Below are 23,382 nucleotides of genomic sequence, written 5' to 3' on the forward strand. Positions count from 1 at the left end.
TCTTCAAGAACCCACTCTGCAGCATCCCTGCTCCTCCTCTTTCCTGATGAGCGTTGTTTCATTTCTGCAGAACTCACTGACAGCCTTCAGACTGCTCCTAAAGCAAACAGAAAACAATTATAAAGATTTACTTCAAAGTGAGTAAGCTTCTGCAAAGGAGGGTTGAGCCCTCTGAAAAAATTCATTTTCACTTGCCATAACCCCCAAGCAACTGTGCTGTCTCTGGGGCTGGTCTCAGTGCTGCTTTTGCTCTTGACGCTGAGCCAGGGGCTAAGGATTCGTGGATGTATTTAGCCTGGGATAAAGCTGGTGGAAAGAGGAGCAGGTTCATGTTTCATTCTAGGCATGTCATAACTGCCAACCGCAGTTGAATGACGTGGTGTAAATGGTGGCTATGAAGGGAATGATGGGGTGTGAGGATTAAAGAATATACTCACTTTTCATAAGAGATTGTCAAACCTACCACTATTTCCTCTGGTTACCAAATCATGCAGATTTAGCCTCAGTCAGCAGCAGAGTCGTAATTTATTCTCTAGACCATCTCAGAAACTTCTCCCTCAAATTAATTGTCTGATTTTTGTCTGTGTCAGAGTCCTCAGTAAGAAGTTGTACTTGAGGAAGATAATGCAACTCAGTGACTGGCAAGTGTCAGGCTGATGGGAAGTCAGGTTCTGAACTTGTCTCCATCTTTGGTGACTTAGTTGCCCTTTGTGTCCCTTCTATATGTTCCATGCAGATATCATTTCCTTCGTGAAATGGTGCTGATCTGAGACAGGAATTCTTGATAATGTCTTTAATAAAATAAAAACTGGAAACCCGTATCAGTCCATTTTTATTACAGAACTAATCAACAAAATCAGTTCAGCTGCATGTTCAGTAGTCTGTTCTAAATTATGCAATTTTTTTCTTTCATAGTTTACATTTATAACATGTATTAGTAGTTTTTAATGGGAGAACACTGCTGATGTCTTTGGCACAATGTTTTAAAAAATACAATTTATGTGACAGTCTTCTAGAAACTGGATAGAAGATCAGATCGTTCAAATCAATGTCGTGCGTAACTCAGTTGAGGTGTTCACAGAGAGAACTCCTGCACGTCACCTGTGCTTGGGGAGGATGCAGAGAGCAGGTGAAACCTGAACTGAGTTGAAAAGAAGAGTGCGTGTGCACCTGCTGGGATGTGAGGAAGAACTCTAGGAAGAGGGGATGCCTTCAGCGGAAGCCTGCATGGAGTCCATGCTCCTGGCCACCACCTAGCCCAGCTCGGACTGTTGCAGGCATTTGGGGAGTGAACCAGCAGACAGTAAGATCTTTCTTGCTTGCTGTATCGTTCAAATTAAAACAAGCGTGATGGGGAGAGGGGATTTGGTAATCTAAGCGTGGAAATAGATGAGAAGAGTCCAGAACTGATTGTTACCAGGGCAGCAGAGACCAGGTCGTGTTGGGCTTTGCATACCAGGAAAAGTTGTTCTCATCCTGAAGTAGTCAGTTCCTTTGCAGGAAATGGATGATCGTTTAAGTTTTCATCGTGGAGAGATCACACTTAGAGAAATCAGGGAAAGACTGAATGCAGGAAGTACGGCATAGAGATTTTGATTTGGGGGACCCAGTGGCATCCGTGAGGCCTGTCAGATGAGCATGAATGAGAGGAACATGAACACAAGGAAGAATTCTTCTCAAATTCAGTGCTGACAAAACCTTCAGGTCTCCAAGGAATTGCCACACTTCTCCCTTTCCAAGGAATTGCCACACTTCTCCCGTTCCAGTAATGCGAATTGCAGCACTTACTGTTTTTCCTAGTTTGAATGGAGTATGAGGAAGTTGGGTGAAACAAACCCCTGCTTTGGATTACAACAGAATTACTAATCCTGTCAATTTTTCAGTTTTCCCCCAGTTTTTGTTTACTTTTTCATTTTTGTTTTATGTTTTGTTATAATCAAATTAAGCCTTTGTTCTTTTTTTTCATCGTATTTTTGCATTTTTTAAAAGATTTTATTTATTTATTTATTGAGAAAAGACGGAGAGAAAGGTCTTCCTTCCCCTGGTTCACTCCCCAAATGGCCACTATGGCTGGAGCTGCGCTGTTCCAAAGCCAGGAGCCAGATGCTTCCTCCTGGTCTCCCATGCAGGGGCCCAAGCACTTGGGCCATCCTCCACTCCCTCCCGGGCCAGAGCAGAGAGCTGGATTGGAGGAGGAGCAGCCGGGACTAGAACTGGCACCCACATGGCATGCTGGCACCGCAGGCGGATTAACCTACTGCACCACGGTGCCGGCCCCTTATTTTTGTATTGTGTTACTGCAGATATGTACAGAAAAAAGAAGTGGGGTAGAGGAAAGACACGAAGCCTAGTCCTGCTGCTTTTGAGAGCTCAAGGATCCCAGGCAACATGTAATCCACATGAACACATTCTTCTCTGAACTGGTTTCTGTTTCCTATATGCAACCAAAGAATAAAATACATCAATTAGTGAAACCTCGGGAAAACATACAATCATTGGACCTATTTAGCTATTGCTGAAAAGAGTTTTGATTTAAATTATTTACCCATTGCTTGTCTCTTCACATTATGTGCTTTTTTAAACGATTTATTTTATTTGTTTGAAAGGCAGAATTACAGAGAGGGAGGCCCCAAATGGCCACAAAGGCTAGGGCTGGGCCAGGACAATGCTATGAGCCTACAAATCCATCCTGGTCTCCCATGTGGGTGGCAGTACTTGGCCATCCTCCACTGCTTTCCCAGGTACGTTAGCAGGGAGCTGGATTAAAAGTGGAGCAACCAGTACTTGAACTGGCACTTGTATGGGATGCCGGTGTTACAGGTGGCAGCTTACCCACTGTGCCACAGCACTGGCCCTTCACGTTGTGTGCTTAAAGACCTCAATGTAAGTACTGTACTTCATAGAACAGAGATTGAATTTCTCCAACTGGAAGAAACAATTATCCATAAGAAACAATTTATGTAATGTACTCCAATTTTTAATAATTTGAGGCATTCTATTTTGTTACCATTCATTGAGAACATTGTACTTGAAAATACACTCCCATCTCATTGATTTACATATTTGAAGTTTGAAAACATCAGCTGAGGTCAGAGAGGTAAAGATCATCCTCATTTTACCTCATGAAAGTTTTAGATTTCTGTATCTCAAAAAGCTATCTAAAAGGAAAAAATCAAATTATGAAAAACAATTTTATTTGTATACTGTGCAATTGGTGTTACATATGGCTTCATGCTAAATTATTAAGATAGACAGCATGTTCAAACTTATTGATTCTATGAAAGAAGCAATACTTTTTTTTAACCTATAAGACAAATCCAGTATCTGCTGCTCCTTAGGGTGACATTTGTGCTGTGCTTGTGTTTTTAGACTGGTGTGATGCCATTCATTCATTCATTCATTCAGCCCACAGCCTCCTGGGGAATAGCAGGAAAGGCTGGGTGCAGGGGGAACCACTAAGGGACTGTTGGTTCGTTCCCTGTGGAAAATGACGGCGATGGAACTAAGCGTTGCACCAGGGGATGGGACAGTGGATGTGTGCATGCAGAGTTATTTCAGGGCCGTGTCAGAGAGTGATGATGGATTGAATATGTGGAGACGGGGGAAGGAGTCAAAGATGATGGTGCTTGAGCTCATGACTTGAGCATCTGGGGATGCCAGTCACTGAGAGAAGAAGATAGAAGGGGGGACAGGCAGAGGTGGGGTGGGGTGACGATGAGCTCAGCTGGGAACATACTAAGTTTGTGAAGTTTATGATCGTCCAAGTGGAGAGGAAAGTCATTTGGCAGTGAGTGTCAACTGTCATAAAAGTGTTTCCACTTCTAGGCATCTCTCTTAAGATAGTAACATTAAGGAATATGCACAGAGATTGTCTTCACAATATTATTTATAACATCAAAAATTGGAAGCAACTGCATGTCCAACTCTGCAGTAATTGCTGAATAAATCATGTGCACTTTAAAAATTATATTGCCATAAAACTATAATTACAAAGACTACAATATGGAAAATGCTTATGATGTATTAAGTGAAAAAGCAGGATGCAAAATTATATTTTAGAGACGATTGCAATTAGGTTAAAATATATGCATTTGAAAAATATTCTGCAAGGTACATTGGAAAATGAAAATAGTTTTCCTGGTAATGTAAATGTGTTCCGCTTTTATAACCTAAGTTTTCTGTAATGTCTTTATATTGTTTTTATAATTTATGAAAAAAATTTTAAAGCACCCAAAATTTTTATGCCCATTTATATTATCTGGAAGTGAATTAGTTTAAAATCTCGCTAATTACAAATGCAAATCACTGTCATGTTTAAACAAGAAGGCCATTAGCAGTTGTAAGAAATATTCATTTTGTCTCCGTATTTACAAATATATTTCAGTTATCAAGACAAAATATGGTGTTGGCGAGGCAGTTAATAAGGGGATAGAAATTGGCTTTATGTGAAGCTTGAAAGTAATAATTTGTTTTAAAAAGAATATGTTGGGGCCGGCAGGGTGGCATAGTGGGTAAAAGCCGCCATCTGCATTACAGGCATCCCATGTGGGTGCTGGTTCGAGTCCTGGCTGCTCTGCTTCCCATCCAGCTCTCTGCTATGGCCTGGGAGAGCAGTGGAAGATGACCCAAGTCCTTGGGCCCCTGAGAGCAGTGGAAGATGACTCAAGTCCTTGGGCCCCTGCACCTGAGTGGGAGGCCAGAAAGAAGCTCCTGGCTCTGGCCGATGCAGCCATCTGGGAAGTGAACCAGCAGATGAAAGACCTCTCTCTCTCTCTCTCTCTCTCTCTCTCTCTCTCTCTTTGAATGCCTCTGCCTCTCTGTAATGCTGCCTTTCAAATAAATAAGTAAATCTTCTAAAAAAAAAAAGAATATGTTTATAGTCCTGATCACTTAACTGCTTTACCAGTGGTGTCTCCTGTCTACTTCTGAGTTTTTGATTCAGTTTTTAATCTTTAGTTTCAGTTCATTGTTTAATCATTGTTTCCTTGAGGTACCATAGTTTTCCTTCTTTTTTTTTTAAGCACTTTCAGATCAATACTAAATCCTGATTGACATGTGATGTAAAATACAAGTGTGTCTATGTGACTGTGCCCCATTGCGCAGGTGCCTTCACAGCTTTGGTCTCAACTTAATGCTTACATTGGCTTAACTTTGCATTTTGATGATTGATGAATCTACACTGACACGTCATTATTTCCCAGAGTCCTTAGTTCACATTAGGTTCCACTTTTGTGCTGTCCATTGTCTGGGTCTGTACATACGTGTGATGACAGTTGTATCATTACATTGCATTAGCATTCAGAGTAGTTTCCCTACTCTGAAAGTCGCCTGTGGTCTGTGTGTCCAATCCTCCTTTCCCCGAGCCCCTGAGAACTGGTGGTCTTTTTGCTGACTGTGTAGTTTGCTCTTTGCGTAGCATCATTTAGTTGGAGTCATGCAGTATAGAGCCTTTCAGCTTGGCTTCCTTCACTTAATATGCAGATAAGTTTCTCCCAGGTCTTCACGTCTTTTTGTGGCATGAGAGCCAATTTATTTTTGGTACTGAATAGTACTGCATCTTCCAGGGTGTGCCCCATTGATTAATCACGCATGTATTGAAGGACGTATTCATTGTCCCCAAGTTCTAACAATTATGAAGGAAGCTGATATAGACATTCACTGCTATGAATGTCTTTCTAGATACTACTTCTGCTGCACCCCACAAATTTTGATAAGTTATCATTTCATTTTCATTTAGTTCAAAAATATGTTAAAACTTCTCTCAAGACTTTTTTGACACTTGTGTTACTCAGAAATGTGTTGTGTAATTGCCTTAGCATTTTGGGACTTTCTAGTTTTCTTTTGATACTGATTTATAGTTTTAATTCCATTGTAGTCTGAGAGCAAACATTGCACATAGTCTGTTCTTTTTAAATTGGTTGTGTTTCATGGCTTAAATGTTGGTGAATGTTCTTCTCGAGAAGAATGTGTATTCTGATATTCTTGGATGAAATAGATTACAGGTGTCTATTAAGACGCTGAAGATGTTGTTCAGTTGAACTGTGTCTTGGCCAGTTTTCTGCCTGCTGAATGTTATCTGTTCTGGTAGGAAGGATATGGGAATTTCCACTAGGACAGTGGATTCATCCTTTCTCATCAGTTGTTGTGTCCTGGTTTTCATGCTCCATTACTTGGTGCATGCACATGAGGGTTGGTTTTGTATTCTTGGGGAATTGATCCTTTATTGTTATGTTATAACTTCCTTTGTGCCTCGTAAGTTTCCTTGCTGTGCGATCTGTCCTGTGAAATTACTATAGCTACTCGAGTTCTCTTTTGATTAGTGTTAGCATATCTTTCTTCATCAGCTTGCTTTTTCCTATCTGTTTTGATATTTAAAGTAGATTTCTTCTATATAGTATATAATTGGATTTTGTGTTTTATTTCACTATGACAATCTCTTTTAGTTGCATTTATATCATTGATGGTTAAAGTGATTAATGATATAGTTGAATTACTAACATATTTGTTACTGCATTTTTTAGTTGCCTTTGTTTTTTATCCCTATTTTTGTTTTTTTACACCTTCCCACTTTTTATTTTTACAAATTTAGTTATTTGAAAGGCAGAGTTACAGAGAGATGGCTAGGAGGGGGAAAGAAAGATCTTCCGTCCGCTGGTTCACTCTCCAAATGGCTGCAACAGCTGGGGCTGGGCCAGGCCGAAGCCAGGAGCCAGGAGTTTCTTCTAGGTCTCCCATGTGGATGCAGGCACTCAAGCACTTGGGCCGTTTTTGGCTACTTTCTCAGGCTCATCAGCAGGGAGCTGGATCGGAAGTGAAAGAATAGGGAGTCCAACTGGCACTCATATGGGATGCTGACACCCCAGGCAGAGGTTTAATCTGCTTTGCCACATCACTGCCCCCACTCTTTTAAAAAAGATTGATTTATTTCCCACTTTTTAAAAAAGATTTATTTATTTAGTTAGTTAGTTATTGGAAAGGCAAATTTACAGAGGGTTGAGGGTATGGGGGGAGAGATCTTATATCTGCTGGTTCATTCCCCAAATGGCCACTATGGCCGGGACTGGGTCAGGCCCATCCACGTCTTCCACGTGGGTGGCAGGGGCCAAAGCACTATGTGCTGTCATCTGCTACTTTCCCTGTAGCATCAGCAGGGAGCTGGACCAAAAGTGGAGCAGCCGGCATTCATGTGTGTGGCTGGCCTGAGAGGTGGCAGCTTAAGCCACTTGCCACGATGCCAGCCCCCACTTTTCCACTTTGTGTATGTGTGTGTGTGTGTGTGTGTTTTGACAGATAGAGTTAGACAGTGAGAGAGAGAGACAGAGACAAAGATCTTCCTTCCGTTGGTTCACCCCCCAAATGGCTGCTACGGCTGGCGCTGCGCCGATCTGAAACCAGGAGCCAGGTGCTTCTTCCTGGTTTCTCATGCAGGTGCAGGGGTTCAAGCACTTGGGCCATCCTCCACTGCCCTCCTGGGCCACAGCAGAGAGCTGGACTGGAAGAGGAACAACCGGGACTAGAACCTGGCGCCCATATGGGATGCCGGCGCCGCAGGCAGAGGATTAACCAAGTGAGCCACGGCGCCAGCCCCATGTTTGTATTTTTTTTTAATTGAGCACTGCTTATTACTTAATTTCCTTTTGTCGCTAAGCTTGTACTTTCGTTTGTTTTTGGACAGGCAGAGTGGACAGTGAGAGAGAGAGACAGAGAGAAAGGTCTTCCTTTTGCCGTTGGTTTACCCTCCAATGGCCGCCGAGGCCGGCGCACCACGCTGATCAGATGGCAGGAGCCAGGTGCTTCTCCTGGTCTCCCATGGGGTGCAGGGCCCAAGCACTTGGGCCATCCTCCACTGCACTCCCTGGCCACAGCAGAGAGCTGGCCTGGAAGAGGGGCAACCGGGACAGAATCCGGCGTCCCGACCGGGACTAGAACCTGGTGTGCCGGTGCCGCAAGGCGGAGGATTAGCCTAGTGAGCCGCGCCGCCAGCCACTAAGCTTGTACTTCTTTTTTCATTTTTTAGTGCCTGGGAGTTTGCAATATGTGTATACCAAGTACTCTTTCAAATACCACAGTACCACTTCATGGGTCATAAGAACACCTTATAATAACAAAATGATCCCTCTTCCACCATGGTGTATCTTTTACTATCGTCTTTCACTTTGCTTATATGTAAGCATAGATAGGCATACACAAATGAATGTCTTGTTGCTGTTGTTACTTTAAACAGCTGTTGTTACTTTAAACAGCTGTTGTGTATTAAATCAATTAAGAATAAGATGGGGCTGTCACTGTGGCATAGTTGGTAAAGCTGCCACCTGCAGTGCTGCCATCCCATATGGGCACTGGTTCGACTCCCAGCTGCTCCACTTCTGAACCAGCTCTCTGCTATGGCCTGGGAAAGCAATGGAAGATGGCCCAAGTTCTTGGGCCCCTGCACCTGCGTGGGAGACCCAGAAGCAGCTCCTGGCTCCTGGCTTTGGGTCGGCCCAGCTCTGGCCTTTGCGGGAGTGAACCAGTGGATGGAAGACTCTCTCTCTCTCTCTCTCTCTCTCTCCCCCTCCCTCCCTCTCTGTAACTCTGCCTTTCAAATAAATCTTTACAAAAATAAGAGAAATAAAAGTTTGTATTGGACCTCTACTTACTCTTTCGCCAATGTTCTACTTTTCTTATGTAAATCCGAGTTTCTGAGTCTTACTGTGTCCCCTCCACCCCCCCACCCCCCGCCCTGTGTTTTAACTCTCAGAACTTCTTTTAACATTTCTTGGGAAACAGCTCTATTTAATAGAGTCCTCTGCATATTAGTCTTAGTTTTTGAAAAATTTCTGGTCTGATAATTCCAACATCCCTGTAATAGTGAGCCTGATTCTGATGCTTATCCAGCCTTTTCAAACTGTGTTTCTTGCCTTTCAGTGTGTTTTGTAGGTTTTTTTTTTCTTGATAGCCAGACTGATTTACTGTGCAAAAAAATGGTCTAAAGGGCCATCAGTAATGCAGTGGTGAGTGTGGAGGCAGGGGAAGCAGTCTGAAATCCTGTGACTGGTTCTCAGTCTTGTCCTGAGCCGTACCTGGTTACGGGCAACTTTACATGTGCTTCTCATCCTGTCCTTTTAGGTGGGATGGGATGGCTAACGTGGCCCGGAGTTGGCCATTTTCCTTCCTCCACATGGAAGGATAGAGACAGCTGTGGTTGGTTGGGTATTTCCTTTCCCTTAGGACAGTAGGGCTCTGATAATGGCCCCTGCTCACTGGGTTCTCGTTAAGTAAGTTTTTCCTGAGGACAGACTTTGCTAAGAGGAACAGAATGTGCCACTGTATTTCCATATGGTTCCATTTTCCCTCTCTCTGCTGGAAGCAGGAGGGAATTCTTCTCTGATACTCATTGTAACAACCTGGTAGAGCCCCCAGATAAAACTCAATGCCCCTCTAGAGCTGCTAAATCTCAGAATTTTCCATGCTGCTCACGATTAATCAGTTATAGTTTTCTACCTCGGCACTGGTTCCCTCGGCTGTTTCAGTCTTTGAGTTTCTTCTCCAGTGAGTTGTGGTGCTCTGAGTGTGGCCCTGCAGTCCTGGGGACAGTGGTTTGCCTGTGGTCTCACTTCTCTTGTGGACCTAAACATAATTGTTTATGTTTTCAGTTTGTTCAGCTTTTTACTTGTTGTCATGATGGCTTATGTGCTAGATCAGAAACTGGAAATCGTCCTCCTTGGTTTATTTTGGGCAAGTTTTGTGTATGGTGTGAGGCAAGGAGTCCATCTTTGTGGGAGGCAGGGCCTGTCTCCCACAACATGGCGTCGAGAGGAAGTACAAGAATGCGGAATTGAACGTTACAGAACATGGCTGCTAGAAGTTGCAGGAGCTGATCCAACCTCTGATTGGAAGAGAACGGCACGCTTAGCGCGTGGACAGAGACCTGATTGGTGTGATGACTGCAGGAACGCCAGCAGGGCACGGATTGGTGGGAGAGGACTATAAAGGGGGAATAGAGCCGGCACAGTTCGTTCGTTCGCTCCTTTTTTCTTCTCTTTACTTGCTCTTGCTTTACTGTAATAAAAACCCTACTGAAGGGGGATCAACAGCGTCCGGTGTCGTTCATCCGCGGGCGGAGGAGCCACACATCTTCATTGCTTTTCATGTGGATATCCAATCGTCCCAGCACTGTCAGTTCTAGGAACTGTTCTGTTCTCCTTTGTGTTGTCCTGGTGCCTGTGAAAATAATCAATTTCTGAATTTGAGACTTTATTTGTCTATTGTCTGTTCTATTCCACTGATCAGTGTGTCCATCCCTACGCCAGAACTGCAACATCTTAGAGATTTGAGTAGTTTTCAAATTGGGAATTGTTTTTCAGTTTTGTTTTTCTTAGTCAAGATTTTTTTGGTTTGTTGGTTGGTTTGTTAGCTCTTCTCAGTCTCTTGAATTTTATTATGAATTTTAGGGTCAGTTTGTTTTTACAAGGAAGAGGCTAGAATTTTATTGAACTTACTTCCTTTTGTAAGTAGTAATAGCATTCTAAATATTTACTTGGAGTAATTTTTGATTTTGTATTCTTTTTGAAAAGCCAGCAAGATTCCTTTCTCTTCAGGGTGCGCCAAGATAATTTAAAGATACTGTCACTATCTTCAGTTTTAACTATTAGATAGTTTTTTCCCCCACAAATGCTAAGGAGCACACCAAGATCATTTTGTTTTTCCTGTTTGTGTTTACCAAGCAGTAGTTTTTCTTTTCTATGTTGTAAAAGACTGAGATGCTCCCTAATGAGAGACCAGGTATGTAGAGGTTTATACTAGAAAAACTGGCAACAGTTTGAGTAAAACAGCAGAGTCTGCCTAGAACTCCCGTACTTCCAAGGATGTAATTTCACAGTGCTGTAATGCGCTCAAGTAAAAATCTACTACTTACTTACTATGTTGGTGACAGAGCTGTTTTCTAGAAAATTTGCCTTAAGAATAATTTCTAAAATATTAATGGTCTAGTAATCAGAATGTTAAACATGACTAGTTTGAGTGAAATGGAATGTACTGAAATTTCTGAAATTAATGTAGGATGAAGGAAGTATCCTGTTCACTAACGAGCTCAGTAAATATTGGTTGACTAAAGGAATGAATGAAAAGAAGCCCCTACATGAATCACTGCTTTTAAAGCCTAGGCCCCTACCTTAAGGATGATTCTAGTTAATCCCTCAATTCTAAAGGATAAATCTGGCATTCAGGGTGGATTGTTTTTCAGTGTTTTCAATTTTCTTAAAGGATAACTGGAGAGTCTCACATTTTTACAGTGTTTATGTCATGGTTGGTGCCGATGTCCCATTTTCTTCTTGTTTACGAGAAGTTGAAAATCCACAGAATCAATTGAGATGCAGTCAAGAAATGGAGCCTGTTATAACATGTGATAAAAAATTTCGTACTCAATTTTACATTGACTGGTGCAAAATTTCATTGGTGAGTTTTTGTTTTATTTTGCTTTTGTAAATGTAATTAGGATTGATGTGGCTGAAGATAATATTCGACTAAAACCTGAATTGCTTTTAGGAACAAATCCTGGGTTTACTTTGTTAACTGCAATTGACTTCCTTTGCGTTTAAGGATTTGCTAAATTCGTTGACAGTGCATCCATTTAGGAAAGAGTATCTCCACTTTTGTACTTTCTCTACCCTTGATTAGTTGCTGGGACTGGATTAGCTTGGCAGGTGGTCCAAATGAGCCCCTTGGACACCCAGGTGGCTGTTAAATCAGCACGGATAATAGAGTCCATGTGATAGCGCAGAACGTCTCTTCTTACCTAGGCTACAGCTACCGTACTTGGGAAGGAGAGAATGGAGAGCAATAATAAATCTGAAAGCAAGGCAGCATCATGCTGTGGTCCCGTGTCCTGGAAACTCAAACTGTAGGGAAGGTTAAAGGGATAAGAAACGATTCCAAGTGAGGAAAGTTAAAGTCTTACCCACAGCCTTAAGAATAAATTCATAAACATTAAATATTTCTTTCTAAATCACTTTTTAATTTGCATGCTAAAAATGTAAGATTTCCTACAAATTATATGTTAAAAGTTTATGTGTAGACTTATTTTATATTAAATGTCTAAATACAATATTTTGATTCTGCTATCTGAAAGGAAAGTTGTTTTAATTGTTTAAATGATCTTCAGCTTTAACTTCTGTCGACTAGGATTGGTGTTCAGTGAATTAGATCCTAGTTTAAAGTTGACATTTGAACAAAGTTATTGACTCAGAGACAAAACTGTCACCATCTTTGTCTTGGAGCAGCCACTTGCAGATGGCTTTCCGGGATCCAGTAGTGAGGAACTTAAGTACTCACGGTGCAACACTCGGCACCCCTTGTGGCCTTTTGCCCTGGACTCTTCACATCCATAGCATCTGAGAAGAATAATGCTCTTTTTTTGCCTTCTTAAATCAAGTAAAATCATTAACTTGTTGTGGTTTATGTACCTTGTAGGTAATTGTCGAATTTCAAAGCTCACTGTTTCAGTCATGGTAGTGATGGTACAAGGGGGCAGAAGACCACGCAACTGCAGTCATAACTCAGTCACAGCTGCAGTCCTCTCTCCACCGTCAGCAGGTGGCAGACCCTGACACTCCCGCTTACTTAGGGTTGTCCCTTAAAATGAGTGTATGTTTAGTAGCATGATCTAACCTCTGAAAGATTAAAAATGACTTATCTTTGAAGGCTGTGGTTTATATGGTAAGGCCTTATAAATGGAAAGGTTGAGGGTCTTCAGTTTTCATTTTACATGTATGTGTTTATATGCCACCTCTTACCACAAGATTTGAGGGGGCTTAAATAAAAGAGTTGCACAATAAACATAAATAAAATATGAAAGAAGTGGAAAATGAGGACTTAAACTTCATAGAACTAATCATAATAAGCATAAGGTCATGATTGACAATATACCTCTTAATGTTTAGGATTAAAAAGGAAATTCACCAGATGTTTAGTTCTCGCCCTTAAAAGAGTCAGAGTATCACTTCTTTGGCAGAAAATAAAATTCTTACTGGCTTGTATCATTAACAGAATTATTCAAGTGGTGTCTTTGGAAGAAGATATTCAGTAATGTCATAAAGGTTTCTCCCAAGTATTATTTTTAATAGCAAATAGAGTAACCAATAACAAATTTTGCATGACTACTTTTTTAGTGTCCTTTGAAAAAACCTTAGCATAATTTCATGTAGCTCAGTGAAAGCATACTAATATGGAAGCAAATTAATATAGAGTATGTGCTGTGTGTGTTCTTTGATGCAAGGATAGAATTTAGAAAAAACTATGGCATTGAATGGGTTCTATATTCCTTACACTGTTTTTCCTAAAAATTACTTCTGTTAGCTGGATGCCAGAAGTATCAAGGACAATGCATTTGGAAATTGTCCCTCATGTTTTACTTTTTCTCTTTCCCTGATCCTAAAATCCCTGCCTCCTTACCTGGCTACCAGCCAGTCCAAGATTTGTTTAATTTCTGCACCAGCGGTCTGTCGCTGGAGAACGGAATGTGTATACAGAAGTGTGAAGGAATCCGCTTTGGAGGAAGGAAACTGGAAGGAGCAGCTACACACACATGTGCACACGCACGGTGTGGATGTGGTGTTGGAAGGACTTAGAAGTAGGTGAAGAGAGAGCCTTTCCAACTTTCGTTCCTCTTCTAACTCTAGAAAATCATTGCAAATTTAGGGGGATGAAGTCCTTGGAGAGGATGACTTTTTTAAAGCGTTTGTCAAGGAATAGTTTGCTGTGTCTAGATACTAAATTCTCAATGTTTACAAATGGCTAATTTGATGTGTAACTGTCTTCCTTTGTATCAGGTTGATAAAACTAAGCAAGTGTCCACCTATCAGGAAGTGATTCGTGGAGAGGGGATTTTACCTGATGGTGGAGAATACAAACCCCCTTCTGACTCTTTGAAAAGCAGAGACTATTACACGGATTTCCTCATTACCCTGGCTGTGCCCTCGGCAGTAGCACTGGTCCTTTTCCTAATACTTGCTTATATCATGTGCTGCCGACGGGAAGGAGTGTGAGTACTTTAAACCACTAATAAGAAATTAGAGGGCCTGCTAAGATAACAACGTAGAGGATTTCATTAAAAGCAAAGTTTCATTTAGTTCATAAAGCACTTTATAAATGAATTGAAATTGTGTTCAAGTCAAACTGCAGTGTTTTATTTCTGTAAAGTGAATTAAAATAGTTTTGAGTCTAGTAAATCAAATTAGGGTATATAATTACTTTATTCAAAAATTATTAAGACTAGATACAACTTCATGCTGGCAAGACAGTCCCAAGAATAATTGGCACTAGATATTTTGGTCAGCCAAGCCATCTTCTGTGAGCAGAAACTGGAATCTACTGACATAGTAATTGCATTTTAAATAAATAAATAGTCTTAGTTTGAGCAGAAGCGATGGTCAGAATTCTTCTTGAAATTGTTCTGCTGTCAAACAGGGTAGCACAACATAAGTGTTTAAAATATATTAAAAATAACATAGGAGTAAATTAATGAAAAGATGGTATAATTTGAGAAATGAGACTTCCCAGACAGTACTTTCAGGACATCTGTGTCCATTAAGGTACTCTCCTGAGATTATCTGAAGTCAGAGTAACAAAGCAAAGGATAAAAAATAATAATAAAGCAGCAAGTAACAAACTCTTCCATTTTTATATGTAGCTTGATTTTGTTTGGCCATGGAATTTATTGCAGCCAAGAGCCTGATTCTCAGTCTCCATCTTTTTTTCATTTTTCTGTGTGTGTCTCATCAGTATTTCATCGCTGTTTGTATACTCATCCAAGCAATGTCATCACCCTGGTGGCAAATGCTGCCTGGTTGCATCTAATAGTAACAATGTCAGCATTTCCACATCATGCAAGATCCCATGAGCATAGAGTCTTAATGTTCCAAATATCAATGCTATTATTTAATTCATAAATTTTGTTTTGTTTCTAGGGAAAAGAGAAACATGCAAACACCAGAGTAAGTGTCTTCTTTCCTGTTATTTTCTTTGTCATTTTTTTTCGCTTCTCAGTTGCCCATCATGCTATGTACATGTGTGTGTCCTGCTTTTCTTCCATTCGTCATCTTTCATAGTTTATTTTATAGACGTGAAAGCTGCTTCTAAATAGAGATGTTGAGGAGGGAAGGAACCAGAACTAAAAAGGGCTTTAAAACAAAGACTACTTAGGTTAAAAAATTCAGCCTAAAATATTTTAGATTCAGAACATTAACTTGCCATTTATATTATGTGATTTCCCAATCTTCATTTCTGTAAACCAGAGAACAGATGAAAAGATCTTTCACACACGTTTTCCTGAATCTACAATAATAACCTATCATAAAATGAAAATTCTGTGAGTATTGGTAAATGCCCCCACCAGAAGCAATAATAAAAAAGCCATGGATAGTTTTATCCTAACCACAGAAAATAAATAGAAAACTAGTTACTTAGGGCCATCATAGTGAAACAGTGTTCACGGCTCAGTTTAATGTGAGACTTGTGTATTTTAAAAATCAGTTTATAATTTTGATTTGGTAGGTTAAAAGAATGTAAGATTTCTGTCTTTCTGAGATCATTTGTAGTAGAATGCCCATAGTACCAAAGTGTCTTGTTATTTTAAAAGAAAAAAAATTGCATGACTTTTTCTAATTGATGACCTTTATAAAGGGCTAATATGTGATTTTGAATGTATGTTGTTTTATTTGTTTTTGACCTAGCATTCAACTGGTCCATCACAGTGCTATTCAGAAATCTACCAAGGAGCTCCGGGATATGTCCAAGAATAGAGAAATAGCATGGCCCCTGTCAACGCTTCCTGTGTTCCACCCCGTAACTGGGGAAGTCATACCTCCTCTGCACACAGACAACTATGACAGCACGAACATGCCGTTGATGCAGACGCAGCAGTGAGTATCCTGTGGAGCCATCAGCGTTAATATTCACGCACGCGCATCTTTCCTGACGTCTGTAAAGACCACAGCTCTTGGTGGTTGTTGCTTTTGTTTGTTTGTTTAAAACTGGGACAGAAAATACCAAAAGGATGTTGATAGTGTAGATTTCCAACTCTACTTTCTTGGCGTTGGTAATAAGCTATGTTTGCTCCCAGATGAGTGAGGAGAAGAGTAGCAGATCCTAAAGCATGACAGATTGATTAATTTTTGTAACTTTTTAGTTACACAGATCTGTATAATCTGAATCTTTTGCCTCTGGATAAAGGACTTTTAGGGTGTGAATGTGTGTGTGTGAGGAATTTGCATGTATGCCAGAACAGATACTTCCCATTTGTATTTTATCAGTGCACATCTTCAGTGCTAGCGGGGCTGGGGTCAGAGAGCCAGGAGGGCACTCCATCACCAGTGCCCGAGGGAAGGGTGTGGAGGAAACTTTCAGTCTTTCTTGAAGCGCACTGTAGGGGCCTCAACGTTGGGTCTTGACCTTCAGGAATGGTGGGTAAAACTTTATTCTTAAGTGTGTGGCTCCTTTTTTTTTCTTAACTGTGTGTTAAAATGAATTGAATTCAGTTACCCCCAAGTCCTAGAATTCACAAGTTTGCTTTGGAGGTTCTCTACTTTCACTTCAATTTTGTGGGTGGAGTGGATATGCCAAAGAAAGAAAGAAAACAAAACAAAAAATCTTTCTCTCTCCCTTCTTTTCTTTCTCGCACACCCTTTAAGATATGATTTAAAAAGTAAACATGTATTGATTAAAAGTTTATCTGGGAACCATTCTGGGTACTTACTCCTCTTGAGAATGTTTGTTTTGTAACCAAGTAAAATGCATGTGGCCATTTGAAGATTAAAAAGTAATGAATGTGTAACAGTAACACTAGATAAATTTGTCCAGAATACTTTGGCAGTATAGAGGTATTATGAATATTTTCCTAAAGTTCTCTAATACCAGTTATGTAGAAATGTATAGGCTAAGGTATGTTTTGTCTGTGTACCTGTACATATATGTGCGTGTTTAAGTAATTATTTGAGGTTCTTCTAAGAGTAGCAAGGATTGCCTGTATTTTAATTGTTTGAAGTGGTCCCTTGGCCTAGTGGTTAAGCTGCTAGTTGGGATACTTGTATCTTAGATCAGAATGCCTGAGTCTAGTTCCCAGCTCTGGCCACTTTCTGACTGTGGCTTCCCACCAGTGTGGACTATGGGAGACAGTGTAATTGGGTTCCTGCCACCCATGTGGGAAACTTAGAGTTCCCAGCCCTGGCTTCAACCTGGTCTAGCCCTGGCCATTGTGGGCATTTAGGGAATGAACCAGTGGCTGAGAGTCCTCTCTGTCTTGCCCTCTCTCTCTTTCTGTGTCTCTCACTGCCTTTCAAATAAATGAATAAAAGCCTACCAGTTTTTTTTTTTTTGAGTTTTAGAAATACTAATGTAACTGAGATATATTGAAGTTTCACAAAATTTATTTTTCCTGAAGGAAAAGAGTGGGTTTCTGTGCTTTTGTAGGTCGGTAGCTTATCCAATATGGGTCATCATAAAACCCGGGTCCTTAGAGGGCTACACTGATGAGAAGAAGTGGTACATGTTAGCAAATACTGTAATAATTCACAGTTTCTTAATCTCTCCTGCCTTTGCTAGATGAAAATTATGAATAGACTTATAATTCATTTTTAAAATGAAAAGCTTTTATACCTATTAAGATGAATATTTCTTATATATCCTAAAATGTCAGTAAAATATTGAAAAATTGCTTCAAAATAAAATGGCCAAGTACACTTGGAAAACAGGTTTTGTTTGCTTTTCAAACCAGGAGAGTTCTCAGACAGTTTAGTGTATTGATGTACTTGGGGAATTTGAGAAAAGAGCAGAGTAATCTTCAAAGAACAGAGTTTGGGAAATTCTTCCAGTGACAAAATACAATGTTACAAAAGTTTAGCACACAAAACTAGCATGATGAGTAGGAGAACTTGAATATGTTTTTAAATCAGTTTATCACTGGTAAAATTTAAGGGAGAAACTTTTTCTAACTATATATTGAGAATAACTGCTTAAAATTATTCTGATTCCCTGCAGTTAGAATTTTGCAACATTGCTACATAAATGCAAGCAAAATAAAATTTCCTGTTTAGTCTACATCCAAGTATATCTTCCTGGTCCTTCTGTGAGCCCATCACGACTGTCATTATGTTGATCAGATCTCTCTATTTGCAAATGTAATAGCTTATTACATCGAGCTTGCAACAATTTCAACATATATGTATTTTTAAGTCCAGAAAACCTTCATGTGATTCAGATTTCTACTAATGGGAAAGCTCCATTAACGGGCACTTCTATATAAATAGGGACAGAGATAATTGATGATGTTCCGTGATTATTAGGAGCCTCTGTGGGATCATCAAGTACGTCTGACTCATCAGAGGAAAATTAAATTACATTCGGTGTAGTTTCAGCGTTGAGTGTATATTATCTTTCTTTTATTCTTGGAAATGGATAATATGCGCATGGTCTCTATGGTAACTCCCTATAAGCCAGAATATGTCATTAACCTCATTTTCCAACCATGCCAGATAATAGGGAATTTATTGTGTCAGGTTCATCACAGCTGTCCTTATGCAAATTCAACTTTTACTCTTTACCTGAAAAATGGCCATGTTTTTAAAGTTTCATTTCAGCACCAACAAGACACACATAAATATTTTGGTCATTTGAATGCAATTGAATTCTCAAGATTAAAATGAGATATATTTGATGAGGCATTATTGTACTTGATAACCAGGTATAAGCTTGGATAATGCTGCCTTGTACTTATTAATTAACCTTTTTCTAGAAAGGCATACTTTTCATCTTTACATATGTGTACCAAGTATACTAATCTTATCATCATAAACAGTTGGGCTAACTACTAGATGTCATGTTTATTCTTCAGACTTGACACCAGAAATCCAAGAATTAGTGTGGCTAAAGATTTATGTTGTCTTACGCAAGCAAGACTCATGGACACAGGAAGCTTTCTTTCAAAGCTGGATAGAAACTACTTTGGTCTTTGAAACTTCAGAGCAGTTGTGTAAGGAGGGGCTGCCAGTTACGCATTCCACAGTGATAATTTCTTCTTTGCTGGAATGCTTCACAGGGCTCCGGATTGGCACCACAAATTATCTAGTTAAAAAATGTTTTGAAGATAATACATATGAGATATTGATAAGAAACAAAGCTAAATTAGGTCAGAAGTGAGATGAGATGATTCGCCTGTCCTGATTTGCAGTCAGGGGGAAATAGCTTGCCCACTCACCCCAGGGACCCTGATCCTGGTTACCAGCAGTGGGAAGTTGGAGACAACAGAATGGACAGCTGGGGTCAAACTTGGGGTCTTCCCATGGTCCCAGAAAAGAGGGGACTCATCTTGTACAGTGCTCCTTTTGCTTTTCAAATTCAGACACTGCACAAACAGCTGATTAAAATTATCCTCCCAGTGTAGAATGTAAGGTCAGTTCAGTTTGATCTTTGCTTATCTATTTATTCTTTAATAATTTTTTTTTTTTTTTGACAGGCAGAGTGGAAAGTGAGAGAGAGAGACAGAGAGAAAGGTCTTCCTTTGCCGTTGGTTCACCCTCCAATGGCCGCTGCAGCCGGCGCGCTGTGGCCAGCGCACCGCGCTGATCCGAAGGCAGGAGCCAGGTGCTCATCCTGGTCTCCCATGGGGTGCAGGGCCCAAGCACCTGGGCCATCCTCCACTGCACTCCCGGGCCACAGCAGAGAGCTGGCCTGGAAGAGGGGCAACCGGGACAGAATCCGGCACCCCAACTGGGACTAGAACCCGGTGTGCTGGCGCCACAGGCAGAGGATTAGCCTATTGAGCCGCGGTGCCGGCCTTATTCTTTAATAAACTTTCTGTTTTGGAACACTTTTCGAGGCAGGAGAGTTACATAGATAATACAGGGAATCAGACACCGCTCCACGACTTCTCATGAACATCTTGCATGGTCCTTTTGCCACAAGGAAGGCCCCAGTGTGGGTTCTATACTGTTTGCTCCACTTCAGCCTTTCTTAGATTTCACTCTTTTTCCAACTAACGCTCCTTTTCTGCTCCAGAATTCTGTCTAGGACACGGCAAGCATCAGGTTTCCTGGGTCCCCCCGGTGCACGTCCCTCCCGTGAGCTGGGCAGCCCTAGCCAGGTGTCCTGCTGGCAGTGCCCACTCCCTTTGGCCAGTCGGCTTTCTGTTTGCTGCACCTTCCTCATCTGTGTTGCCAGGGAGTAGGTGCTGCCATTAATAGTTGGAAAGATTTTCTCCTCACTAGGCAGTCCCTTTACTTATTGCAGTCCACTTCTGGAAATCACAGTATAAACTAATCCTTAAACTGGCTTTCCCCAAAGAATAGTCATTGGGACTGGGGCTTATGGCGGTGAACAAAGTCTTCTCAGGAATTAACATCAGAAATCTGTTACAGATTTGAGTAACATCCTTCAAAGATAAACCTTTGAAATAACCTAAAGCGGGAAAAATAAATTCCAGGTCGTTTAGATCCTCAGAGGAGCACTGTGGGAGAATGTAGCCTAAATGGTCACAAGCACATTGCCCGTGGGAGTCCCCCTGCGGCTGGCACAGCCCAGACCTGCTGGAGTCCTGGGTTTGAAGCACCTGATCATGGCAGAGCAAGAAGAAGTTTGGCAATTGCTGATTTTGTTCCTGATTTGAGGATTAAAGGGAGATCCAGAGCCTCTGGTATTTCTGGGGGCAGTGGGGATGGGTTGTTTTTCCCACTTCTGCCCGAGTCGCCCGGGGGTCTGTGTGAACGTGGGAAGCAGCAGCAGTCTCTGCACATCAGACGTTTGGGCCGTTGGTGGGTCTGTGCTTCTCAGCCACGGGACTTTGTTCCTTGTTTTTTTCTTTTGCACTTCCTTAAACTCCCTGGGCGAAATGGTGTGGAGAAGTGAGAGCTTAGAGCTGTGATTAGAGAACAGTGCCTGAAAGGGGCAGAAAAACACCCACACTGGAAAAGCTGACAGCAAGCGAGAATTGGTAGTCACTTTGCCATTTGATGCTTTGGGAAAGGGGCATTGACCGGAGGCTCCCAAACATTCCATTCTCTAGAAATAATTTATTAAATTCGTAATGAACTGCAGTGCTTTGAGGGAGATAATCTGCCTGTTTTATTCTTTTCTTACAACAACTTCAGTACCAGTTGATCTTTCCCGAGTAGGAGGCATCTTCAGGAAGGACCCTTGTGTTATGCATAACAAGGAGAAGCGCCCCACACATTTTCCAGGAAGATTTTAATTGGCTATAAAAATTTTCCTTATTCATTATACTAAACATAATACCTAATCCAGGATAATTGGGTGTTCTTCAAAAAACAGGAGGTACGTTGTACTTAATCTGTTGCAAATGAACAAATATAAAAGTAGAATTAAGACTTCTAATTAAAGACAGTAACTAGTTATTTTTGCTTTTATTGACGTATTTTTGTGTTTGCCCTCCCTTTGGGAATACATGAGAACCGACTTTCTAGTCAAGCTCCATAAATAAACAATTAAGTTTGAATAGAAACTACTATCAGTTGAAGGGAATGTGTCAGCGGACCTGGATAATGATTTCTTGTTGACAAGAATTTCCAAGCAGTCAGGGATTTTTCAGAGCCATTGACTTAAAACAAAAATAAAAAACAAACAAACAATTAACCTTTAATGTAGTGAGTAGACACTGCAAATGATAGGTGCAGTATTACTTGATATGTTTTGGTTCTATAGGTTCATATTCTGTTTAAAGCTGTGAGAAGCTTGCTTTTGGCTTACACAAGCAGGGGAAAAAGTTATAAGCAATGGAATTCTCTTTTCTCCTTTTGATTTCCTGTAGAATACCACATTGCTTTTATTTAAAATTACAGTTTAGAAATTGTAAATGAGGGTGATGTTTCCAATTTCTTTGGGAACTTCTGTCTCCATCCTTGTTCCAAATTATGGCCTGATCCCTTAGTAAAAATAATTGGAGGTCCAACTCAGCATTTTACAGAAAAAAAAAAGAAAAAAAGGTGTGGAGCATTCAAGGTTTGAGAAATATAAATTTTGCTGAAATAATTGGGAAATTGCAAAACATATTATTATTTCTTATTGTTAAATGACTGCATACTAATTTAAAAAAGAAACGTTTTATATTCCACGTAACTAAAGTCTTTTTTTTTTTCAAGTCTGGCACAGATTGTGTAGCTTTTCTGCAAACCACTTTGCTATTGAGTCTTTCAGTAGCAAAATAATCAGATGATAATCATCAACCTTACTCCTAGAATTACTCTACAGGGTATCTAAGAATGGCAAATTACCTTGATATGGTCATACAAATAGCAAGTAATTGTATACTCCCCCCAAATCACTTATTTATTACTTTGCAGGTTATTACCTTTGCTTTCTTAAAGAAAGAAGTTTGTACAGTGACTAATTTACACAGTTTCCTATTTAAGTGCCTGTAATTAATGGTAATAAAATTAGAAAATAATTAATGCTAATAATTCAGAGAATTATAGTTTTCTTAAATTTCTAAATAATGCGGTTTACACATAATAACCTTTCAGTTGGTCCATTAATAACGTAATTATCCTGAGTAGTGTATGACCATAAAGGCCCTTTCTCTGAAGGATTACGGGGCCTTTTTTGAAGTCGACCCCCACTCTCCCGCATAATTGCCTGTAGCAGCCTGCTTTTACAGGGTGATGGAAATACTCCCACTTTCTCCTGCATTTCTGAGTCTTGACTGTAGTGCAGTTAGTTGTAGGCATTTTTCCAGTTTGCCTGAAGCAGAGCTCTTACGAAGGTGCCTCCCTTCAACTCTTGAATGGAATACACAACTCCAGATATGCCCATCATAGATACTCTAGAATGCTAACACTCAAAAGCAGAGCTGTGTATGCACACCTTGGAGACTGAAGGGGGCGTTCAATCTCAACATATTTTTGGTTGGGCACGTTTTTGTACACTTAAGCACTTTTGACATAACTCTTCTAAAGTTTCCATTGGAATTGCAGGAAGTGTATGTGCATTGTTCAAACTTACCCATCTGGGACAAGCACTACGGATACTTTTGAATTCCCAAGGCAATACAAGGCACACAGTCTCATTCCGGTGCAACTTCCCCACATTTGTTGCTAGTTTGTGTGTGGTGCTTTCTCAGCCAACCATTGTTCTTCACCTCGACAAGGCCACATGATTGAGAAAGTTTAGCAGTGTAGCAGGAAAGGAAGCTGGAGCCTAGAGGGCTTGGCTTGACCTTGGTCAGAGGTTTTCAAGCTGTATCTCTTAGAGGGTAAATTGGGAGGACAAGTAGAGGTCCCCATTGCCTCATCCAAAGGGGTTTCTTGATCTAAGAGAGATTTTCAAAAAATCTGTGCCTTTGTTTACCAGCCCCTGCCCATGTCTGAACTCTTGACAGTTCTGTGTTTTCCTTGTTCTCTT

General features: G+C 40.6%; 1 protein-coding gene across 20 annotated transcripts in view; it reads left to right on the plus strand.

Moving 5' to 3' along the window:
- SGCE (sarcoglycan epsilon) overlaps positions 1-23,382 on the plus strand; it is a 70,384-nt gene that overhangs the window by 41,629 nt on the left and 5,373 nt on the right. For 12 of the 20 annotated variants that reach the window (XM_017344312.3, XM_070059428.1, XM_017344311.3 and 9 more), the window contains 4 exons: positions 11,274-11,436; positions 13,809-14,020; positions 14,946-14,972; positions 15,711-15,899. In XM_017344312.3, coding sequence (XP_017199801.3) covers positions 11,274-11,436; positions 13,809-14,020; positions 14,946-14,972; positions 15,711-15,899 — 591 coding nt within the window. The remainder of the gene's footprint in view (positions 1-11,273; positions 11,437-13,808; positions 14,021-14,945; positions 14,973-15,710; positions 15,900-23,382) is intronic. The other 8 variants (XM_017344314.3, XM_070059430.1, XM_017344310.3 and 5 more) reach the window with 1 other exon arrangement.

The sequence above is a fragment of the Oryctolagus cuniculus genome, chromosome 16 (assembly GCF_964237555.1).
Source record: "Oryctolagus cuniculus chromosome 16, mOryCun1.1, whole genome shotgun sequence".
NCBI classification, from domain to species: Eukaryota; Metazoa; Chordata; class Mammalia; order Lagomorpha; family Leporidae; genus Oryctolagus; species Oryctolagus cuniculus.